The sequence below is a fragment of the Raphanus sativus genome, unplaced genomic scaffold (genome assembly GCF_000801105.2).
Source record: "Raphanus sativus cultivar WK10039 unplaced genomic scaffold, ASM80110v3 Scaffold0754, whole genome shotgun sequence".
Lineage (NCBI taxonomy): Eukaryota > Viridiplantae > Streptophyta > Magnoliopsida > Brassicales > Brassicaceae > Raphanus > Raphanus sativus.
In genome coordinates this window covers 1-22,404 of record NW_026616070.1, presented here as the reverse complement: position 1 = coordinate 22,404, position 22,404 = coordinate 1, and the positions used below count along the sequence as shown (strand labels likewise).

General features: G+C 32.8%; 2 protein-coding genes and 2 pseudogenes across 3 annotated transcripts; 3 read left to right on the top strand and 1 right to left on the bottom strand.

Annotated features, from left to right (window-relative positions):
• Positions 1 to 519: 519 nt before the first annotated feature.
• Positions 520 to 1,653, bottom strand: LOC130502997 (uncharacterized; annotated as a pseudogene).
• A 3,469-nt stretch (positions 1,654 to 5,122) lies between these two features.
• On the top strand, positions 5,123 to 8,101 carry LOC130502999 (myrosinase-like). Its single transcript, XM_056997673.1, has 12 exons — positions 5,123 to 5,336; positions 5,441 to 5,501; positions 5,593 to 5,654; positions 5,745 to 5,820; positions 5,931 to 6,096; positions 6,214 to 6,475; positions 6,575 to 6,690; positions 6,766 to 6,986; positions 7,111 to 7,145; positions 7,254 to 7,368; positions 7,502 to 7,604; positions 7,710 to 8,101. Exons 1-12 carry the CDS (start codon positions 5,160 to 5,162, stop codon positions 7,960 to 7,962), a joined length of 1,647 nt encoding a protein of 548 aa, XP_056853653.1. The 5' UTR covers positions 5,123 to 5,159; the 3' UTR covers positions 7,963 to 8,101.
• Positions 8,102 to 13,896: 5,795 nt separating this feature from the next.
• Positions 13,897 to 14,639, top strand: LOC130503001 (glutathione S-transferase T3-like). Its single transcript, XM_056997674.1, has 2 exons — positions 13,897 to 14,230; positions 14,314 to 14,639. Exons 1-2 carry the CDS (start codon positions 13,897 to 13,899, stop codon positions 14,637 to 14,639), a joined length of 660 nt encoding a protein of 219 aa, XP_056853654.1.
• A 3,740-nt stretch (positions 14,640 to 18,379) lies between these two features.
• On the top strand, positions 18,380 to 21,352 carry LOC130503000 (myrosinase-like; annotated as a pseudogene). The gene is made up of 12 exons (XR_008940589.1): positions 18,380 to 18,590; positions 18,695 to 18,755; positions 18,847 to 18,908; positions 18,999 to 19,074; positions 19,185 to 19,350; positions 19,468 to 19,729; positions 19,828 to 19,944; positions 20,020 to 20,240; positions 20,364 to 20,398; positions 20,507 to 20,621; positions 20,755 to 20,857; positions 20,962 to 21,352. The product of XR_008940589.1 is annotated as a myrosinase-like (transcript).
• Positions 21,353 to 22,404: the final 1,052 nt, after the last annotated feature.

The window sequence follows — 22,404 nt, the reverse complement described above, 5'->3', positions numbered from 1 at the left end:
CCATATTTAATTTGAAGATAAAAAATCAAATGATAAAAACATAAAAAATGAATTATTATGATTCAAAACAGGAATAATGATAGTTTGTAAATCAGTTTAGGATCAATAAATGAAAAAAAACTGAATCTATATTTTTAAAAGTTCGAATCAAAATTTAGTTAATTATTATAATATATTTAGATAAATAACTATACCTGTGCAAGATAATGGAAGAGTCACCTACTGCAATATTAAATACAAGTTAATGTATATACATGTGCTACGTAAATAATTGATTTCAAACTCAAGTTGGTGGCACATAAACAGTAATTATGTTATCTATAGAAACTAAAGTGAAGTTTTATTTCATTCTTATCGATTCATGGCAGTAAATCATTATGTAAAAGCGAATCCAGTGTCCAAAAATCCATGAACAGATTGATGTTTCTGCTTTCAGTGATAACAATCTTATGGTGTTTAACATTTGAAGTATCAATCAAACTTATCTAAACACGCAAACGTTATGTTACATGTGAATCCTTAATTACTATTTCTCAAGGCCTCAACTGCTTTGTGGAAGGAACTAGTACGATTTGAGCCTTCTGGACGTTTAAACAGTGAGTGAGGTCCGTTCCAGACAGAACTATGGTTTTTGCTGTTAGGAAAGATAGTCTTGCAGAGATTTAACAGCTGAGGGTTTCTGAGTTGAAACTTCTCATGCATCTTAGCTCTCCATTGTTTACGCACTAACTCCTGAAATAACACAATTAATCTGAGTAGTGCTTGCTGCTTAGTCAAAACATCATAATCAAAGCTCGGAGAGTACCTTCTGCTCTCGGAGTCGTTTTGCCTTGTCTTCCTCATCATCCTGAGTTGATTTTGGACCTTCAACAGAAGCTAAAACAACCAATTTCTCTGCAGCACTGGTCAGGGGCTCGTCACCAGTCTCTTCTGTCGATCTATCAATCGATTGAGTCTTATCCTCGACAGTAGGTTTGGTTTTAGTTTCACTCTCCACCTCAAGGGTTTCCACTTCCTCCACATTTTCACCAACTCTTTGTCTTTTTGCCACAGGACAATCTAGTTCCACGATTTATGTTTTTCCTGCTTGTCCAGTTTTGTTGTCAACATCAACATCCATGTCCTGCTCCTCATGCATATTTATAGATGAATTATCCATAGACGGACTTCTCACAGGTGAAGATTCCTTCAAGAAAGAAAGAAAGATATTTAGTTACAGCCAATTGAAGCCAAGCACCCGGTTTGTGTGTTACCTTTTGGATAAACAAAACACATTACTAACCTCTACTGCTCCAGAATTTCCTTGAGAACTGTGACGTTCTCTTTTACGTCGCTTCAAAATACATACCACACACATACAATCACTCTTGTGATGCCTTCTGCAAGCGTAAATAATGACTATCAAATGAAAATGATCCCGATCACAAAATTCATTCCCAATATTGACTAATATACATGAAATAACAAGAAAAATGTTGGAAAATCTTTATAATTTTAGAAAAAATACAAGTTTATTAAACATCGAGGCAGAAGACAGTCTTCTGGTAGATTTCCGGAGAAGTCTTCAATTTATGTTATTTTTGCAATTAAATTTTACAAAGGACTACTTCCAGAGAAATTGTTTCTACTGAAGATTTCTCTGAAAGTCGTCATTTGTAAATATTGGTATACTTTTGTTAAAAAAATGTCGAGAAAATCAGAAACAACTTCCATATGTAAGTCATTTAGGGTAAATAAGTAAGCTTTGCATTTGACCGGCTTATGTTAAAAATTTGACTTTTCGTGGACGGTTTACACAAAAATTGTCTAGTAAGAAATTAAAAAATCAATATTTTTTTATACCTAGATGACTTTCATGTAAATCGTCTCAGGTTAATTTTACAAAAAAAAATAAAACTTAAAATTTTATTTCTTTCTAGATGATTTACACGGAAGTTGTGGATCCATATCTGTCCCAACCCTTCCAATCATTTAAAAACGATACCAAAAAAGCAAAAGACGTGGTTGGTTTTAGTTTTTTATTCTTTCGTAAGCACCAGTTTCGTGTGATAAAGCAGATATAGAGCTATCAAACCCAATAAGATATGATGTGATCTAGTGAGCGGTAAGGCGTTTATTAAGTGTAGCTTTGAGCCAGTGTTACTCTAGATTCAACGCTTGATAATATTTCGATATACATTTTCAATAACGAATCTTGACGTTGCGTGTCGTTCTAGTTTTGCACAAATCTTACATGCTGCATTGCATCACTGCATGACTGCTTACGGATCAATGTGAAGATGTGTTCATGTTCCGGTTAAGGAACACAAATATGTGCTATGCACTGGTATAAATATTTATAAAATAAATATATTATAATAATTAATTGCTATTTGTTTTTAATTTTATATTAATTTATAATTGTATGCATAATTTATATTAATAATATTATATAACTTTAATTAGATATACAATTTAGATATGTTATAGGTTGTCAGTTTTTTTTTGTTTTTACAGTCGATTTAATTATTATTTAGAAATATTGGTTTGCAATTATTTCTTTGAATTCAATTAATATTTTTTTATTCTAAATATATTAATTTTTTTTTAATTTTCTTATTTTCATTTAAGTTGGTTAGTTATCTTATATATGTAAATATATTTTAGGATGATTATTTATAAATTAAGATATATTATGCTTAGAATGAAATAAAAAATAAACTAAAGTGTTGGATTACAAATTAAATAAATTAATATAACGATGATATTATGAAGTTCATGCCTACATATATAAATTTTACAAAAGAAATAAATTATAACAGTTGGTTAATATTTATTTTTATTTGTTACTATATTTTGAATCATCCTATAATTTATATTTGTAAAATTAATTATTACAATAAAATTATATACTCTTATTGTAGTTTAATCTATGCTATTAGATATAAGTTGGATTAGTCGAGTTACTCATGTTGTGAGTATATTTAAGTTGCATATATTGTTTCAAACTAAAACTGAAATATAATTATTTTTTACGATAGTTAAGTCATATCAGATTATTTTTATTTATCGTTTAATGTGCATGTATTTTCATATATTTATCAATGATCAATAGGAAGTTACATACATAAATAACTGATATATTTTTGGAAGCTCATGAACACATATCAATATCTACAGTAATTAAAATATTTTATAAATTTTAAATAATTTTATGCCTTAGATTTATTGAATGGTAAGCTGAAATTTATTTTAAATAATCTTAAAATTCGGAATTCAGATTTTCTTTCATATTTTTATTATGGTTATGTTAAGTTCCACAAACATAAAAACATAAAATTTAAAAGAAAATTAATATTAAGAAAACTTACAATTTTAATAATGATAAAATATAATATATCTACATTGTTAAAATATATCTTGTTATTTTAATTTAAAATATTTTGTAATTATTTGATCAAAAGATGTTTACTGTTATAATCTACTTTTCATTTTCTAATATCTCTTATAAATAAACAGTAAAAAACTGTGAGTGTATTTGAGAAATTATATTATGTAAGTAAAATATAATTTATAGATATTTTTTGCTGTAGTTTAAAGATATTATAAAATAAATATATGAAATAATTAAAATATTTCGATAATACTAATTATAAATTATTTTAGTCAATTAAACATATATTTGTTTATGTTACTTAATTATTTATGTAATCATTTAAGGAAATATATATATTACTATCAAATTGTATTGTTTAAAATTATGTTTTAAAATAAAAAGATTTATTTTTATATTATCAAGATTATCTATGTGAAATTTTATTTTATGAAATCATATTATATACAAATATATATTTTCATCAAAGAAATATATATATACATAAAGTATTTTATTACTTCAAAAGTATATTTTATTTTATTTTTAAATGAAATATTCCTATTTTGTGAACTTTTCTTTTTAATGAAATCATATTATATAGGCATATATTTTCGTTTTTAAATTCGATTTTAAAATTTTAAAATTTTTCCTTTTTATTATATATGTTACTTGGAAAATTTTAAAAGGAAACTAAATAAAAAATCAATAAAAATATTTAACTGTAATAATTTTAATTCATTAATGGTATTCGTGTAATCAACCATCTTGAAAATTAATGTGAGCGTGACACATAGAAAATTGACTTCTCAAAAAATATTATAGAGATCAAACAAAAAAATGCAATAGATAATGAAAGACTAAATAGTGGAAACATAACAATCAAAAATATTACAAAAATTAATATGGTTATTATATACGTAATTAGATAGTGTTATCAATAGAAATTATATATATGTAATATGGTTATTATTTAAATTAAAAAGTTTGAAGTCTAACTTAGAGTATTAGAGTAAAACTATATATGGAAGAAAACTATAGGTTATTACTTAAGTATCATTCTTATCTACCTGGAAGTGACGTTTCCGTATCCGTTCAAACCTCCCAATCATTTAAAACGATACCAAAAAAAAAAAGGTGGTTTGTTTTCGTTTTCTTTTGTCTTTCGGAGACACCGGTCTCATGGGATAAAGCACATATAGAGAGGTCAAAACCAATAAGATATGATGTGATTGTGAGCGGTGAGGCTTGTGATAAGTGTGGCTTTGGATAGTGTTAGTCTAGACTAAACACTTGATAATATTTCGATAAACATTTTAATAACTTAATGGCGGTATCACGAAGATTTGAACATTATCTACTACAACAAATCTTGATGAAGTGTGTCATTCTAGTTTTGCGCAAACCTTCGATATATACATGCTGCATCGCATCACTGTCGACGGATCAATTTGAAGATGTGACAGTTCGTTTTCCAAGTCGTGTTTTTCCGGTTAAGAACTACAAATATGTGCTATGTAACAAAAAAACAAAATATAAAAGTTTCAGAAACAGAAACAAAATACTTACACTAGATAATGAAAAGATTAATTAAAGAGCTAGAAAGTGGAAACAAAACAATAAATATAAAACATATCGGTGACATTAGCTAAAGTAAGCGAACCCACGGGACTCATCCCACCTAAACCTCTCCCAAAATATCAGGACAAGAAAATACATACGTCACTCTTCTTTATGAAGGCCTATATAAACCCTAGATGGGCACAAGATTCCATACAACACAACACATACATCAACAGATTTAACCATGAAGCTTCTTCATGGACTCGCTTTAGTTTTTCTATTAGCTGCTGCGAGTTGCAAAGCTTACGAAGAAATTACTTGCGAAGAGAATGAACCATTCACATGTAATAACACTGCTCGTTTAAGCAGTAAAAACTTCCCAAAAGACTTCATCTTCGGTGTTGCATCTTCAGCGTACCAGGCATGCAAAAAATGTTGCCATACCATATTTTTGAATATATAGAAAATAGTATTCAAAAATGCTAATATCCAACTTCGTTGCATGATTGTTTCTTTTTATTTCAGATCGAAGGAGGGAGAGGTCGCGGTGTTAACATTTGGGATGGCTTCAGTCACCGATACCCAGGTATGTCGTTTGCACGGTGACATCTATATTTATATCTGAGAGGAATGTTGGTTACATATACACATTTTAATGTATTTGTAACTAATTTCAGAGAAAGCTGGGTCAGATTTGAAGAATGGAGACACTAGTTGTGAATCATATACGAGATGGCAGGTTAATATATTGATACTCATGACTGAACTATATATGTATAAAATATACGTGTGGACTGACATGAGATTAAAACTAATATGTAAACTGCAGAAAGATGTAGACGTGATGGGCGAAATCAATGCTACTGGCTACCGATTCTCCTTTGCATGGTCAAGAATCATTCCAAGTATGTATATAGTATCGATCAATGTATATATATTCTTGTATTTCAAATGGCATCATTTGATTTATTTGGAAGAGTACTAATTACTGTACGATGTATATATACATGAGCAGAAGGAAAAGTGAGTAGGGGAGTGAACCAAGGAGGCCTTGATTACTACCACAGCCTCATAGATGCACTCCTCGAAAAGAATATAACGCCTTTCGTTACCCTCTTTCACTGGGACCTTCCTCAAACACTCCAAGATGAGTATGAAGGTTTCTTGGACCGCCAGATCATGTATGTGCCATGCTTCTTAATTATATTTGAAGAGAGTGAAAATTATTAGTGATGGAAGAAGAAGATTTAGTCTTAATTTCATGTATTACTGAAATGATTCTATACTAATATGCACAGCCAAGATTTCAAAGATTATGCGGATCTGTGTTTCCGAGAATTTGGTGGAAAGGTAAAGCATTGGATCACGATCAACCAGCTATACACAGTGCCTACAAGAGGCTATGCGATCGGAACAGATGCACCCGGTCGATGTTCTCCTATGGTTGATACCAAGCACAGATGTTACGGCGGAAATTCTTCAACAGAACCCTACATCGTTGCACATAACCAGCTTCTTGCTCATGCTACGGTCGTCGATCTTTACAGGACCAAATATAAGGTGAGTCTGTCTCCATATGTGAAAATTAAGGTGGAGTGAATCTAACATATCTGATTCTAATTTATAGTCATATATATTTATATATCACTTGACCAACAGTTCCAAAGAGGGAAGATTGGACCTGTGATGATAACAAGATGGTTTCTTCCATTTGATGAGTCTGATCCGGCCTCCATAGAAGCAGCTGAGAGGATGAACCAATTCTTCCATGGATGGTATATATAATTTTATATATTACCAAAAATGTATCATTATGTATTTATAATGAAACAAAAATATACATGGATCAGGTACATGGAGCCTCTAACAAAGGGTAGATACCCAGATATCATGAGGCAGATTGTGGGTAGTCGGCTTCCCAACTTTACCGAGGAAGAAGCCGCACTCGTTGCCCGTTCATATGATTTTCTTGGTCTCAACTATTACGTCACTCAGTACGCTCAGCCGAAACCTAACACCTATCCTTCACCGAAACACACTGCCCAGGATGACGCTGGCGTAAAGCTCTCATGTACTACAACATTACCACTTAGTTACAATATTTCCATATATATATATATATATATGTTCTATCTCCTTTTTGTTATAACATACCTTGTTAGTGATCATCAATTATTTTATCTTTGTGTTTACAGATAAAAATTCACGTGGTGAATTTATTGGTCCACTGGTATATATGAATGCACCCACCCTTATGATTTCTCTTTCATTATTCAATTTTTTAATACAACACCCTAATTATCTTTTCTTGATAAATATGTTTCCTTCCATTTGTCAGTTCGTTGAAGACAAAGACAACGGCAACAGCTATTACTACCCAAAAGGAATTTATTACGTAATGGACTACTTCAAAACCAAATACGGCAACCCTTTAATCTATGTCACCGAGAACGGTGTGTTCTACATATTTCTACTCATCTCTTTTCATATATACTACACATCATAATTAGTGTATTTTGGTGTTAGTCCAAGAAACTAACTTTCAAATATTGTGTAATATTTTTCATGTTATTGCGGTTTAATTAGGATTTAGTACGCCCGATTCAGAAAACCGTGAGCAGGCTATTGCGGATTACAGGCGAATTGATTATCTCTGTAGTCATCTATGTTTTCTTCGTAAGGTCATCAAGTAAGTGGATGCTACTCTACATGTTTTTCTTCCAATATTTATTTTCTTTTTCTTCTTCTTGTTTAAATAGTATATATATATATATATGATTGTTATTGTTTACAGCGAGAAGGGTATTAACGTGAGAGGATACTTTGCATGGGCCCTTGGTGATAATTATGAATTCTGTAAAGGCTTTACCGTCAGATTTGGACTTAGTTATGTTAATTGGGCTGATCTCAACGACAGAAACCTCAAAGAATCTGGCAAATGGTACCAGAGATTCATTAGTGGGACTGTCAAGAACCCTGCGAAACAAGATTTCCTCCGCTCAAGCCTCTCCTCTCAGAGTCAGAAGAAGAGACTTGCTGATGCATGAAACACTTTTTCCTCTTCGGGATCATCTCTATGCCTCTCACACTTCCTAGTTGCTCCATAGACAAGGAGCTTCTTCTACCTACAGTGTACTAAATAAAAAGATGATCAATTACTAATGAATAAAAATAGTTTATCTACAACTGTGTTTAAAAAAAAAAGTTTATCTACAACTGCATTTTGTCAAGTCAATGGAGAAAGAGGGAAACAACACAATTTAAACAGACAATCACTCAGACACACACATAAATATGGAAACCCACACCTTTTCTTTGAACTGCATGGGAAACCCAAACCACAAACTAGTTTAGCGTAATAAAAATATCAACGATCCAGTAAGCCTATATTCACTTATTAGTATAGTAAGTTATACTCTATATAAAAAATGTATCTTCAAAATAAAAACAATGATCAAACCAAATACAAACTCAAAACTAACTAAACCAAAGTTTTATCATCCTCAATTGAAACTTATTAGTGGAACTTTAAATATGAGATTTTTTCATTCTATGATTTTTTTGATTTTTTCTCTTTTATAATCAATAAAACCAAAATAAGCTAAATAACAATCCTTTGTGTCATGAGTATACTTCTCCATTTTTATATTAAGAACTGTTTTTCATCACACATCACATATTTAAGTAGTCCAGTAATTGTTTTCATTTAGATTATAAAACATATATATACAAGACATTTTGGCAAAAAATAATTATTTGTCGTAGAAATGGTTAATAAATAGCTAATATCCTAGCTTCAGTGAAAAGATTTTAATTTTTCAGTTAAAAAACTCAACAAAAGAGAAAACACAAACACAAGTCACGAAAAATCAAGCACACACAAGATAGATCAAGAGAGATTGACCTAATATTAACAATAAGATCATAGGTTAATAAAACCAATAGGAATCAGTTATATCATAATCGATATCTTTAAAAAAAAAACAAATATTGTCAATTTATATTATGTTTTTAAAGTTTAAAAAAAATTAAAAATAAATAAAAATAATAATAAAAGTAACCATTTGTAAAAATTATTTTAACAACGTAAAAAACACTAAATCTTAAACCATAAAACTTTGATATACCCTAAGTACACTTGGATAATCCTAAACTCTAAACCCTAAACCCTAATCTATGCAAAAAAAAACTTTTAATATTTTAACACTGTAATCAAAATACTAAACCCTTATCCTTAAACTCTAAATCCTAAATATTTGGGTAAAAATCCTAAACCATTGGATAATCCTAAAATATAAATCAAAAACACTAAACACTAAATCCTAAAAATACTAAACTCTTAATTTTAATCCCTAAAATCTTTTAAGATTAAGGATATAATATTTTAAGATTTAGTGTTTAATGTTTTTAATTTAAGGTTTAGGATTTATCCAGGGTTTAGAGTTTAATCAAGAGTTAGGATTTAAAGTTTAGGGTTTGGGTTTAGTGTTTTGATAACGATGTTAAAATATTTTTTTTAAATCTTTATTTTGCATATATTACTATTTTATTTATTTTTAACCTTTTTATTTTAAAAATATAATATAACTTGAAAATATTTTGTTTCTTTTTTTAAAAGATATTAATTGTGAAATAACTGACTCCTATTGGATGGTGAACCTAAAGATTCACCCTATGGGGTGAATCCAAGAATAAATCTATCAGGAAAACACAAAAAACCTTTATGAATTACCAGTAAATATTTTCTTCACTAACACATCCATATTATTAAATTAAAGTATGTTTTTCTACTATTGGTAACATGGATAACAAGATAAATAAGAATTGTTTAGAAACATGCACTACAAGAAAACAATGTCAATTCTGACGGACCATCCGACGGAAAACAAATTCGTCGGAAAATTCTGATCGATTTCCAACGACATACCGACAACCATCCAATATTAGCATTCATCAGAGATTCGTCGAAAAATTCCGACGATACAAAAATTGTCGGAAGATAGTGATGCCATTCCGACAATATACCGACAAAATATACAACCGTTGGGCGACAAATATTAAATGGTTAAATTTTCACTTTTGTCGAAAATTCATTCAGAATATACCGATGAATTTCCGACGACACTTTTGACTGTTACAAATATTTTCAAAAAATCAATTTCTGACAAATTTCCGACCACTATTCCTAAAAAAATCCGACGAATCATTTGACTATTACTAATATTTATATAAAATGACGAGAATATGACCGTGTTTATAGCCATTTTATGTTTTTAAATACCGATAGCATTCCGATGAATATATTTTTTCCTTCGGAATGTCATCGGAAATCTGTCGAAATGCCGAAAACTTTCTTTTATAAATACCAACTCCCTCATTCACTTCATTCACTCTTCACTCTCTTCAATCACTATAAATCCGAAAAAACCATGTCATCTGGAAATTATTATTGTCCGTGGATGGATAAACATTATTTGGATCCAAATACCAATTTGCTTACAGAAGAATACATAGAAAGCATTGACGAATTCATGAGGCTTGTTCAACAACAACCAGAAACAAATACCGGTATGTTAATATGTCACTGCTCTTCCTGCAATAATAGTAGAGTTTTAAAGGAATGAGATGTTTGAACTCATTTATATATGAAAGGGTTTACACGGAATTATAAGGTTTAGTATCCTCATGGAGAAACTGGTTATGAATATGGTAGTACTAGTAAACATCAACATGTTGATAGACTATAAGAAACAAGAACTGATATAGATTATGGTGTAGGCACTGACCAAATGGTAAATGATCATTATAGAGGGGAAGAACCCAATGAAGAATCTATGATATTTTTTTGACATGTTGGATGCAGAAAACAACACTTGTATAAAACAACCTTTGTATAAAGGTTGTAAAGATGATCATTCAGCTTATCAGCTGTTATTAGATTGATGGGTATTAAGACAAATTATAATTTGGCTGAAGAATACGTGGATGCAATTGCTGATTTTGTTAGAGGTGTCCTACCAGAAGATAATCGTGTACCAATATACTATGAGGTTCAGAAACTGGTAGCGGATCTTAGTTTACCACAAGGTATTCTCGGAGAAATCATTTCGCTGTTGAAAAGCAGATAAATTTACTAGGAGATAATGTTTAAGAAACGTCTTGAACTCAAACACGATAATAGAATCAACTTACTATCGTAAAGCTGACTCTCTAAATTTACTATCGATTTCTTTGAAAAATCAGTTTGCTGAATTATATATTGAAAATTTCAAATACATCCTTTTTAGTATAGATATAATGATTTTTTGTAAACTTAAAATAATATAGGAATTTTACAAATTTTCACATAATTATAATTAATACTTATAATACTAAATACCGAAAATAGGGTTGATGTTCTAGGGTTTAGAATCATGATTTCAGGGTTTATGATTAACATATATGAACTAGTTTTTGTAACTCTGGCATATCCACAACTCCATTTGTGAATTTAAAGGGTCTCTTAGGTTTTAATAAAACTGGCTTTAAAGAGATTTGACGACATTGATGATCCGAGCATCCACCAGAAAATACATACTTAGTTTGCGCATGTTTTAAAGATGACGACGGCTTGTTGTTCCGTCAAGATTATTGTTGACCATAACTCGTACCTTAACATCCATAGGGCATTACTTCTCATGGCAGTTTGCACTTTGCAGAAAGAACATGTTAACCTAATAAAATCCAGTATAAATTTATAACGTAAATGCTGCTTAAGCTGAAACTATTATTTGTGGCCCATCCTAATATATCGAAGGCCTGAATCACATAAATTTAAGTGTTTTTGTTTTAAAATATGAACAATTTATTTTAATTCATGTTTGAACTATTTAATTTTTTCTTAAAATATGAGCAGTTAATTTTATAATTTTTTGATTGAATGTATATCTGAAAAGTGATAGCCAACTTAAAATATTTCAAGCAATTTATCTGAAAATAAATTATATACAAATTATAAATTATTTAAAACTGAAAGTAAATATCAATTAGTTCATAAATAGTTATATTCTTGCAAGAGTACTAGAGAGTCATCTAGTGCAATATTATTAATACATGTTAAGGTATATATATGTGCTACGTAAATAATTGATCTAAAACTCAAGTTGGTGATACCTATTTTTCTGATTCTATTTAAGTGATGTAATATGATCCTTTTTGTAGTGAATTTTATCTATAGAAACTAAATATATGTAATATGGCTATTTATAACAAAACGTATGAATTATAAAAACTATAGGTTAAATAGTGTTATCAATAGAAATTATATATGTGTAATATGGTTATTATATAAGTAGAAAGTATAAAGTCTAACTTAGACCATCTCCATCGCGGGCTTATTTGAGCTCCTTAGCTCAATCTCTTAGGTGGGTTGGATTAAAAAACAATTAAAAGTTATTGGGCTGGGTAGAGGTGCCCCTTAGACCATCTCCATCGCGGGCTTATTTGAGCTCCTTAGCTCAATCTCTTAGGTGGGTTGGATTAAAAAACAATTAAAAGTTATTGGGCTGGGTAGAGGTACCCCTTAATTAGGAGATTTTAGAGGCAATCCTTACTGACGTGGCACGTCCTGTGCGTCTGATTTTCGCCAAGTCGCGTTAACCAAAAAAAAAAACATTTACGCGAGAGAGAGAAAAAGAAAACCACCGAAGGCGATTTTTGGCGATTCGAAATCGAAAGCTTTTCTTAGGTAAATCGATAGGAAAATCATATATTCGAGTTGTTTAGGGTTCGATTTAGTGATTACTTGTTGTTCCTTGATGTTTTCGTCTCACTTGTGTTCGATTCTGGGTTTAAAATCGATTTTGGGATCGATTTGAAATTAGGGTTTTCGTCTGGGTTCGAAGCCGATTTGGGATACGATTTTTGATTCGTATTTGGAGTTTTCTTCTTCGTTTGTGGTTGTACTCGAGATGGTTTCCAAATCGATTTATGGTTGGTTTTCAAAATAGGGGTTTCCTGAATCGATATATGGTATTGGTTACTTCTTGTTACTGATGCGAGTTATTGTTTTTGACACTATTGGAGGTTAGGTCATGGATCCTAGTGAAGAGATGAGAGCTATGAAGGCGTAGAAGGACCACTACGATTCCCTGCATTTTGTAACCGACTCGATGCAAGGAATTCAAGAACATTTGTGTTTGTGGGCAACGCTTAGTGCGCGAGAGAGCTCCAGCAGAAGTCTATGACTACCTACCAGGGAAGAGGTTCTTCACTTGCAAGGAGTACAAAGTAAGTGAACTGACTTTCTTGGTTCTTGATACATTTTTTTGTGTCTGTCTAGTGGGTTCTTGATACATTTTTTATTTGTGTAGGATGATGGGATGCATTACAGGCAGCCCTGGGTCTGTGCAGTCGAGGAAGAGATAGGGTTCTTGAAAACGCGGGTGGAAAAAAGTGAGGAGCATAAATCGCTGGTGATAAAGCTGGAAGTCGAGAATCTGGTGTTGAAGGTGAGCTGCCTTCTATATTTTCTTTATTATTTAGGTTATGTTTATGCCTTCAAAATGTTGTATAATATTTTTAACATTTGCAGGCAGAGGTGGAGAAGCTCATAGAACGAGTGTCTGAGCTTGAGAGGTGGAGAAGCTCATAAGCCGAGTGTCTGATGAGCTTGAGTATGGCGCATAATAAGGTAACTTCGAGTTCATTTCAAACTTTAAAGTAGCTTGAGTGTCTTGTGAAAAATAGGATAGCTTGAGTGTCTTTTATTTTAATTGTTTCTGAAAAAATTAATGAAAAACTTCCTAACTGCATTGAGTTGATTGGTCTTTAAAGTTAATTAAAGTATCTAGCTTGTTTAAATGTGAACTATCCTAGAGTGGTGGTTAGGATTAGGTTAGATAGTAAATACATCATTAAACCAAGAACACTACTTTAAAACCACCATAAAACACACGCTTACCACAGCCACAGAAAGTAACCAAAACCCACAAACTTAGAAAATGGCATCGTATTCTACAGGGTATGTTAGCCTATTAACAAGCCAAATCGGTGAATTTAGCACTCCAGGGTTTGAGAACCTCTCAGGTTCTCAATCCATAGACCTCGACTCAGCTGATCTTCCAGCTTTTAGCAGCCAGTCCTCAGAGGCACCCACTGTCAAAGAGAGGAGGAAATGGTCTCCGAAGGAGGATGTTATTCTCATAAGCGCTTGGCTCAACACTAGCAAGGATCCAATCGTTGGGAATAAGCAAAAGTTGGGGACTTTTTGGTCAAGGATCCTCCAGTACTACAACTCAAGTGTTCAACATGCTGGGTTTTCCCCTAGGGAGCTAGGTCAGTGCAAGCAAAGGTGGGGGAGGCTTAATGACTTAACCTGCAAATCTGTGGTTGCTATGATGCGGCATTGAGGGGCCAAGCAAGCGGTGAGAATGAGAATGATGTGATGAAGAGAGCACTCGACTTTTTCTTCAGTGACCATGGTTGTAAGTTCACTATGGAGCATGCTTGGAGAGAGCTAAGGCATGACCAGAAATGGTGCTTTTTGGCTAAGCCTGGCAATCTTGCTACACCGAAGCGGAAGACTGGTGAAGGCGAAGAGGAGGTCCCTGGTGCTAGGCCTCCGGGTATCAAGGCTGCTAAAGCGGCTAAGAAAAAGAAAGGTGTTCAAGAGGAGTCTAAACACACAGAGATAAAAAAGTGTGCTGGAGATGAAAGACAAACTGAACAAGCAGAAGTTGCTTGAGAAGTTGCTTGAGAAGCGTGACCCTCTTTCAGAAATGGAAGAGTCACTTAAACTTAAACTGATGTCTGAAATGTTAGGATAAGTTTGTCTTTCCAGTGAGGTATTACTTAGGATAAGCTTTTAGTTGTTTGAGTTAGTTGTCTTTGTTGTCTCTTGCCTAACTAATGAGTTGTCTTTGTTGTCTCTTGCCTAACTAATGAGTTGTCTTTGTTGTCTTTCTGTCACAGGTGGAATAGAAGAGCACGGGAGCAGAGAGGAGTCTGCTATCTTTTGTTGTTTTATGTCATGTGAACCTAGCTATCTCTTGTTGTTTTATGTCATGTGAACCTATCTTTTTATTTCTGTTATCATATGAACTTGTATTTCTCTATTTAAAACCTATGTAAACTTGTGTTTGTTTATCTCTATTAAAACATCTTTGTATTTCTCTCTGCTTCTTCTTTACTTTCTCTCTGCATCTTGTAAGTTTGGTTTATGCTTCTATGTTTCTTTCTTCTTGTTCTTGTTTACTTGCATATCACAAGCGAGTGATTGAAATAGCATGTCAACCTATCTTTGTATTTCTTTATTTGATACCTCAAAAATATACTGCAAAGCCCATGTGAACCTATCTATATATACATGTAATATTGCAAGGAAAATCTTTATCACAAGCGACTGATTGATATAATAATTGATATTTTTTAGATCAATATATACATGTAATATTGCAAGGAAAATCTATATAGTATTTGATATAATAATTGATATTTCATAACTTTCAATATAATATTTGAACAGAGTTTATAATTCTTTTATTACAGGAAACATGGCATCCTCATCCAACGATGATGAACGGAATTTAGAAAACAGGTTTGAAGATTATTTCGAAGAACAAAGAAATGTACAACACCATGTTGGACTATCAACCACCAGTACCGAGGAGACGAGCATACATAGAAAGAAACCGCGAGGATGGGCACAACCGTTTATGGAATGACTATTTCAGTGCGGAGCCGACTTATCCACCTGAGTATTTTAGGCGCCGTTTCCGAATGAACCGGTCATTATTCACGAGGATTGTTAATCGCTTCTCCAATGAAGTTCCTTATTTTCAGCATAGAAGAGATGCAGTAGGACGGTTCGGGCTAACTCCACTACAAAAGTGTACTGCGGCAATTCGTATGTTAGCCTATGGTTGTGCGGGGGACATGGTGGACGAATATCTCCGCATGGGTGAGTCCACCGCCTTATTGTGTTTGGAAAAATTTACTCAAGGAATCATTGATTTATATGGAGAGAAGTATCTACGAAAACCCACACCTGAAGATCTTCAATGACTACTTGATATCGGAGAGGTACGCGGTTTCCCTGGGATGATAGAAAGCATTGACTGTATGCATTGGGAGTGGAAAAATTGTCCACACTCTTGGAAAGGTCTATATACACGTGGTGCAGGAAAGCCAACTATTGTTCTAGAGGCGGTAGCTTCACAAGACCTTTGGATATGGCACGCGTTTTTTTGGACCACCAGGTACCTTAAACGATATTAACGTCCTTGATCGGTCTCCGGTTTTTGATGACATAATCTATGGTCGAGCTCCAAAACTTAAGTTCACCGTCAACGGTCACACCTACCATAGGGCCTACTACCTCACCGACGGTATATATCCAAAGTGGCCTACCTTTATCCAATCCATCTCTCTTCCTCAAGGTCCTGAGGCGAAGTTATTTGCAGAACGTCAAGAAAGCGCCAGAAAAGATGTCGAGCGTGCATTTGGAGTCTTGCAAGCTCGTTTTGCAATTGTTAGAGACCCGGCGCTTCTTTGGGACAAGGAGAAAATCAGCAACATTATCAGAGCATGTATCATACTACACAATATGATAGTGGAAGACGAACGAGATGGATACACTTATCAATACGATACAAATATGTGGTTAGAAGGAGAAATAAGCAGAAGTTCAGAGGTGGATTTATCGTTCTCTACCGACATGCCTACGAATCTCGGTAATATAATTCCCACTTGGGAGGATCTTCGCGACCAAAGCATACATGAACGTTTGAAGACCGATTTAATTGCAAATATATTTGCAAAATTTGGAAACCAATAATCCTAATAAGTGTATGATCCTAATTATTGTATGTTTAATATTTGTTTTTTCAATAATCATAATTTTATTTTCATAATTTTTATAATATTATTTTATTCCAATGAGTTGCAAAAAAAAAAAATTCATAAGAACCTCATTTTGGGATTCACCAATAGACTTACAAATGCTTGAAACTCCTTAACTTTTGATAATTAATTAAAATTAATTAAATTAATTCTGGAAATTACTTAGAACCTCATTAAAGAGGTTCAGCAATGGAGTTGCTCTTATATTCTCGCAAGAGTACTAGAGAGTCACCTAGTGCAATATTATAATACATGTTAAGGTTATATATATGTGCTACGTAAATAATTGATTTAAAACTCAAGTTGGTGACACCTATTTTTTCTGATTCTATTTAAGTGATAGTATGATCCTTTTTGTAGTGAATTTATCTGTAGAAACTAAATATATGTAATATGGCTATTATAACAAAACGTATGAATTATAAAAACTATAGGTTAAATAGTGTTATCAATAGAAATTATATATGTGTAATATGGTTATTATATAAGTAGAAAGTATAAAGTCTAACTTAGAGTATTAGAGTAAAACTATATATGGAAGAAAACTATAGGTTAATACTTAAGTATAATTCTTATCTATCTGGAAGTGACGTTTCCGTATCCGTTCAAACCCTCCTAATCATTTAAAAACGATACCAAAAAAGCAACAAAAAAAAGTGGTTTGTTTTCGTTTTCTTTTTGTCTTTCGGAGACACCGGTCTCATGGAATAAAGCACATATAGAGAGGTCAAAACCAATAAGATATGCTGTGATTGTGAGCGGTGAGGCTTGTGATAAGTGTGGCTTTGGATAGTGTTTTTTTTTTTACTTAAAGAAACCATCTGAATTTAAAAATGTGAAAGTTTTACAGATCAGCATGATAATTACATTGAGAAATAAGCTAAGAAACTCATGTGAAGCAAGTAGTGTTGAGCCATTTTGAAAAGAATTATCCGTTGAGAGGTATGATGGTGTAGACGTTTGATTTGCAGAAGTCAATGCCGTTGAGTGATTTTTCTTCCTTGTCTACAGCATAAAGCTTTGCACGCAGAAAAAGGAAATGTCTCGATTACCACAGAAGGGGGTCAAGAAATCTGTGGCTTTGGATAGTGTTAGTCTAGACTAAACACTTGATAATATTTCGATAAACATTTTAATAACTTAATGGGGTATTACGAAAATTTGAATATCTACTACACAAATCTTGATGAAGTGTGTCATTCTAGTTTTGCGCTAAACCTTCGATATATACATGCTGCATCGCATCACTGTCTACGGATCAATTTGAAGATGTGACAGTTCGTTTTCCAAGTCGTGTTCAGGTTAAGAAATACAAATATGTGCTATGTAACAAAAAAAAACAAAATATAAAAGTTTCAGAAACAGAAACAAAATACTTACACTAGATAATGAAAAGATTAATTAAAGAGCTAGAAAGTGGAAACAAAACAATAAATATAAAACATATCGGTGACATTAGCTAAAGTAAGCGAACCCACGGGACTCATCCCACCTAAACCTCTCCCAAAATATCAGGACAAGAAAATACATACGTCACTCTTCTTTATGAAGGCCTATATAAACCCTAGATGGGCACAAGATGCCATACAACACAACACATACATCAACAGATTTAACCATGAAGCTTCTTCATGGACTCGCTTTAGTTTTTCTATTAGCTGCTGCGAGTTGCAAAGCTTACGAAGAAATTACTTGCGAAGAGAATGAACCATTCACATGTAATAACACTGCTCGTTTAAGCAGTAAAAACTTCCCAAAAGACTTCATCTTCGGTGTTGCATCTTCAGCGTACCAGGCATGCAAAAAATGTTGCCATACCATATTTTTGAATATATAGAAAATAGTATTCAAAAATGCTAATATCCAACTTCGTTGCATGATTGTTTCTTTTTATTTCAGATCGAAGGAGGGAGAGGTCGCGGTGTTAACATTTGGGATGGCTTCAGTCACCGATACCCAGGTATGTCGTTTGCACGGTGACATCTATATTTATATCTGAGAGGAATGTTGGTTACATATACACATTTTAATGTATTTGTAACTAATTTCAGAGAAAGCTGGGTCAGATTTGAAGAATGGAGACACTAGTTGTGAATCATATACGAGATGGCAGGTTAATATATTGATACTCATGACTGAACTATATATGTATAAAATATACGTGTGGACTGACATGAGATTAAAACTAATATGTAAACTGCAGAAAGATGTAGACGTGATGGGCGAAATCAATGCTACTGGCTACCGATTCTCCTTTGCATGGTCAAGAATCATTCCAAGTATGTATATAGTATCGATCAATGTATATATATTCTTGTATTTCAAATGGCATCATTTGATTTATTTGGAAGAGTACTAATTACTGTACGATGTATATATACATGAGCAGAAGGAAAAGTGAGTAGGGGAGTGAACCAAGGAGGCCTTGATTACTACCACAGCCTCATAGATGCACTCCTCGAAAAGAATATAACGCCTTTCGTTACCCTCTTTCACTGGGACCTTCCTCAAACACTCCAAGATGAGTATGAAGGTTTCTTGGACCGCCAGATCATGTATGTGCCATGCTTCTTAATTATATTTGAAGAGAGTGAAAATTATTAGTGATGGAAGAAGAAGATTTAGTCTTAATTTCATGTATAACTGAAATGATTCTATACTAATATGCACAGCCAAGATTTCAAAGATTATGCGGATCTGTGTTTCCGAGAATTTGGTGGAAAGGTAAAGCATTGGATCACGATCAACCAGCTATACACAGTGCCTACAAGAGGCTATGCGATCGGAACAGATGCACCCGGTCGATGTTCTCCTATGGTTGATACCAAGCACAGATGTTACGGCGGAAATTCTTCAACAGAACCCTACATCGTTGCACATAACCAGCTTCTTGCTCATGCTACGGTCGTCGATCTTTACAGGACCAAATATAAGGTGAGTCTGTCTCCATATGTGAAAATTAGGGTGGAGTGAACCTAACATATCTGATTCTAATTTATAGTCATATATTTTATATATCACTTGACCAACAGTTCCAAAAAGGGAAGATTGGACCTGTGATGATAACAAGATGGTTTCTTCCATTTGATGAGTCTGATCCGGCCTCCATAGAAGCAGCTGAGAGGATGAACCAATTTCTTCCATGGATGGTATATATAATTTTATATATTACCAAAAATGTATCATTATGTATTTATAATGAAACAAAAATATACATGGATCAGGTACATGGAGCCTCTAACAAAGGGTAGATACCCAGATATCATGAGGCAGATTGTGGGTAGTCGGCTTCCCAACTTTACCGAGGAAGAAGCCGCACTCGTTGCCCGTTCATATGATTTTCTTGGTCTCAACTATTACGTCACTCAGTACGCTCAGCCGAAACCTAACACCTATCCTTCACCGAAACACACTGCCCAGGATGACGCTGGCGTAAAGCTCTCATGTACTACAACATTACCACTTAGTTACAATATTTTCCATATATATATATATATATGTTCTATCTCCTTTTTGTTATAACATACCTTGTTAGTGATCATCAATTATTTTATCTTTGTGTTTACAGATAAAAATTCACGTGGTGAATTTATTGGTCCACTGGTATATATGAATGCACCCACCCTTATGATTTCTCTTTCATTATTCAATTTTTTAATACAACACCCTAATTATCTTTTCTTGATAAATATGTTTCCTTCCATTTGTCAGTTCGTTGAAGACAAAGACAACGGCAACAGCTATTACTACCCAAAAGGAATTTATTACGTAATGGACTACTTCAAAACCAAATACGGCAACCCTTTAATCTATGTCACCGAGAACGGTGTGTTTCACATATTTCTACTCATCTCTTTTCATATATACTACACATCATAATTAGTGTATTTTGGTGTTAGTCCAAGAAACTAACTTTCAAATATTGTGTAATATTTTTCATGTTATTGCGGTTTAATTAGGATTTAGTACGCCCGATTCAGAAAACCGTGAGCAGGCTATTGCGGATTACAGGCGAATTGATTATCTCTGTAGTCATCTATGTTTTCTTCGTAAGGTCATCAAGTAAGTGGATGCTACTCTACATGTTTTTCTCCAATATTTATTTTCTTTTTCTTCTTCTTGTTTAAATAGTATATATATATATATATGATTGTTATTGTTTACAGCGAGAAGGGTATTAACGTGAGAGGATACTTTGCATGGGCCCTTGGTGATAATTATGAATTCTGTAAAGGCTTTACCGTCAGATTTGGACTTAGTTATGTTAATTGGGCTGATCTCAACGACAGAAACCTCAAAGAATCTGGCAAATGGTACCAGAGATTCATTAGTGGGACTGTCAAGAACCCTGCGAAACAAGATTTCCTCCGCTCAAGCCTCTCCTCTCAGAGTCAGAAGAAGAGACTTGCTGATGCATGAAACACTTTTTCCTCTTCGGATCATCTCTATGTCTCTCACACTTCCTAGTTGCTCTATAGATAAGGAGCTTCTTCTGCCTGCAGTGTACTAAATAATAAGATGATCAATTACTAATGAATAAAAATAGTTTATCTACAACTGTGTTTTAAAAAAAAAAGTTTATCTACAACTGCATTTTGTCAAGTCAATGGAGAAAGAGGGAAACAACACAATTTAAACAGACAATCACTCAGACACACACATAAATATGGAAACCCACACCTTTTCTTTGAACTGCATGGAAACCCAAACCACAAACTAGTTTAGCGTAATAAAAATATCAACGATCGATCCAGTTAGCCTATATTCACTTATTAGTATAGTATGTTATACTTCTATATAATAAATGTATCTTCAAAAATAAAAACAATGATCAAACCAAATACAAACTCAGAACTAACTAAACCAAGTTTTATCATCCTCAACTGAAACTTATTAGTGGAATTTTAAATATGAGTTTTTTTCATTCTATGATTTTTTTATTTTTCTCTTTTATAATAAATAAAACCAAAATAAGCTAAACAACAATCCTTTGTGTTTTATGAATATCTTCTCCATTTTTATATTAAGAACTGTTTTTCATCACACATCACATATTTAAGTAGTCCAGTAAATGTTTTCATTTAGATTATAAAACATATATATACAAGATATTTTGGAAAAAAAAATTATTTGTCGTAGAAATGGTTAATAAATAGCTAATATCCTAGCTTCAGTGAAATTTTTTTAATTTTTCAGTTAAAAAACTCAACAAAAGAGAAAACACAAACACAAGTCACGAAGAATCATGCACACACAAGATAGATCAAGAGAGATTGACCTAATATTAACAATAAGATCATAGGTTAATAAATAGCTAAGATCTTAGCTTCAGTGAAAAGATTTTAATTTTTCAGTTAAACAAACTCAACAAAATAGAAACACAAACACAAGTCATGGAGAATCATGCACACACATGATAGATCAAGAGAGATTAACCTAAGATTAACAATAAGATCATAGGTAAACAAAATAAAGTATTATGTCCTATTTATTAAACTCTAAATCTAATACTTTTCATGCACAAAGCTACTGTCGCCATGGCGCAAGGCTAGATATTCATTGCGTCACTTCTCCATGCACCATTTTAAACCAAGAGAACAACGAGATAC

Bases quoted from the DNA above. Each gene is read 5' to 3' on its own strand.
- LOC130502999 (XM_056997673.1), top strand. From the start codon at position 5,160: ATGAAGCTTCTTCATGGACTCGCTTTAGTTTTTCTATTAGCTGCTGCG. The intron at 6,097-6,213 runs GTATGTGCCATG...TAATATGCACAG, and splicing joins TTCTTGGACCGCCAGATCAT to CCAAGATTTCAAAGATTATG. The intron at 6,476-6,574 runs GTGAGTCTGTCT...CTTGACCAACAG, and splicing joins TTTACAGGACCAAATATAAG to TTCCAAAGAGGGAAGATTGG.
- LOC130503001 (XM_056997674.1), top strand. From the start codon at position 13,897: ATGGCATCGTATTCTACAGGGTATGTTAGCCTATTAACAAGCCAAATC. The intron at 14,231-14,313 runs GTCAGTGCAAGC...TGAGGGGCCAAG, and splicing joins GTTTTCCCCTAGGGAGCTAG to CAAGCGGTGAGAATGAGAAT.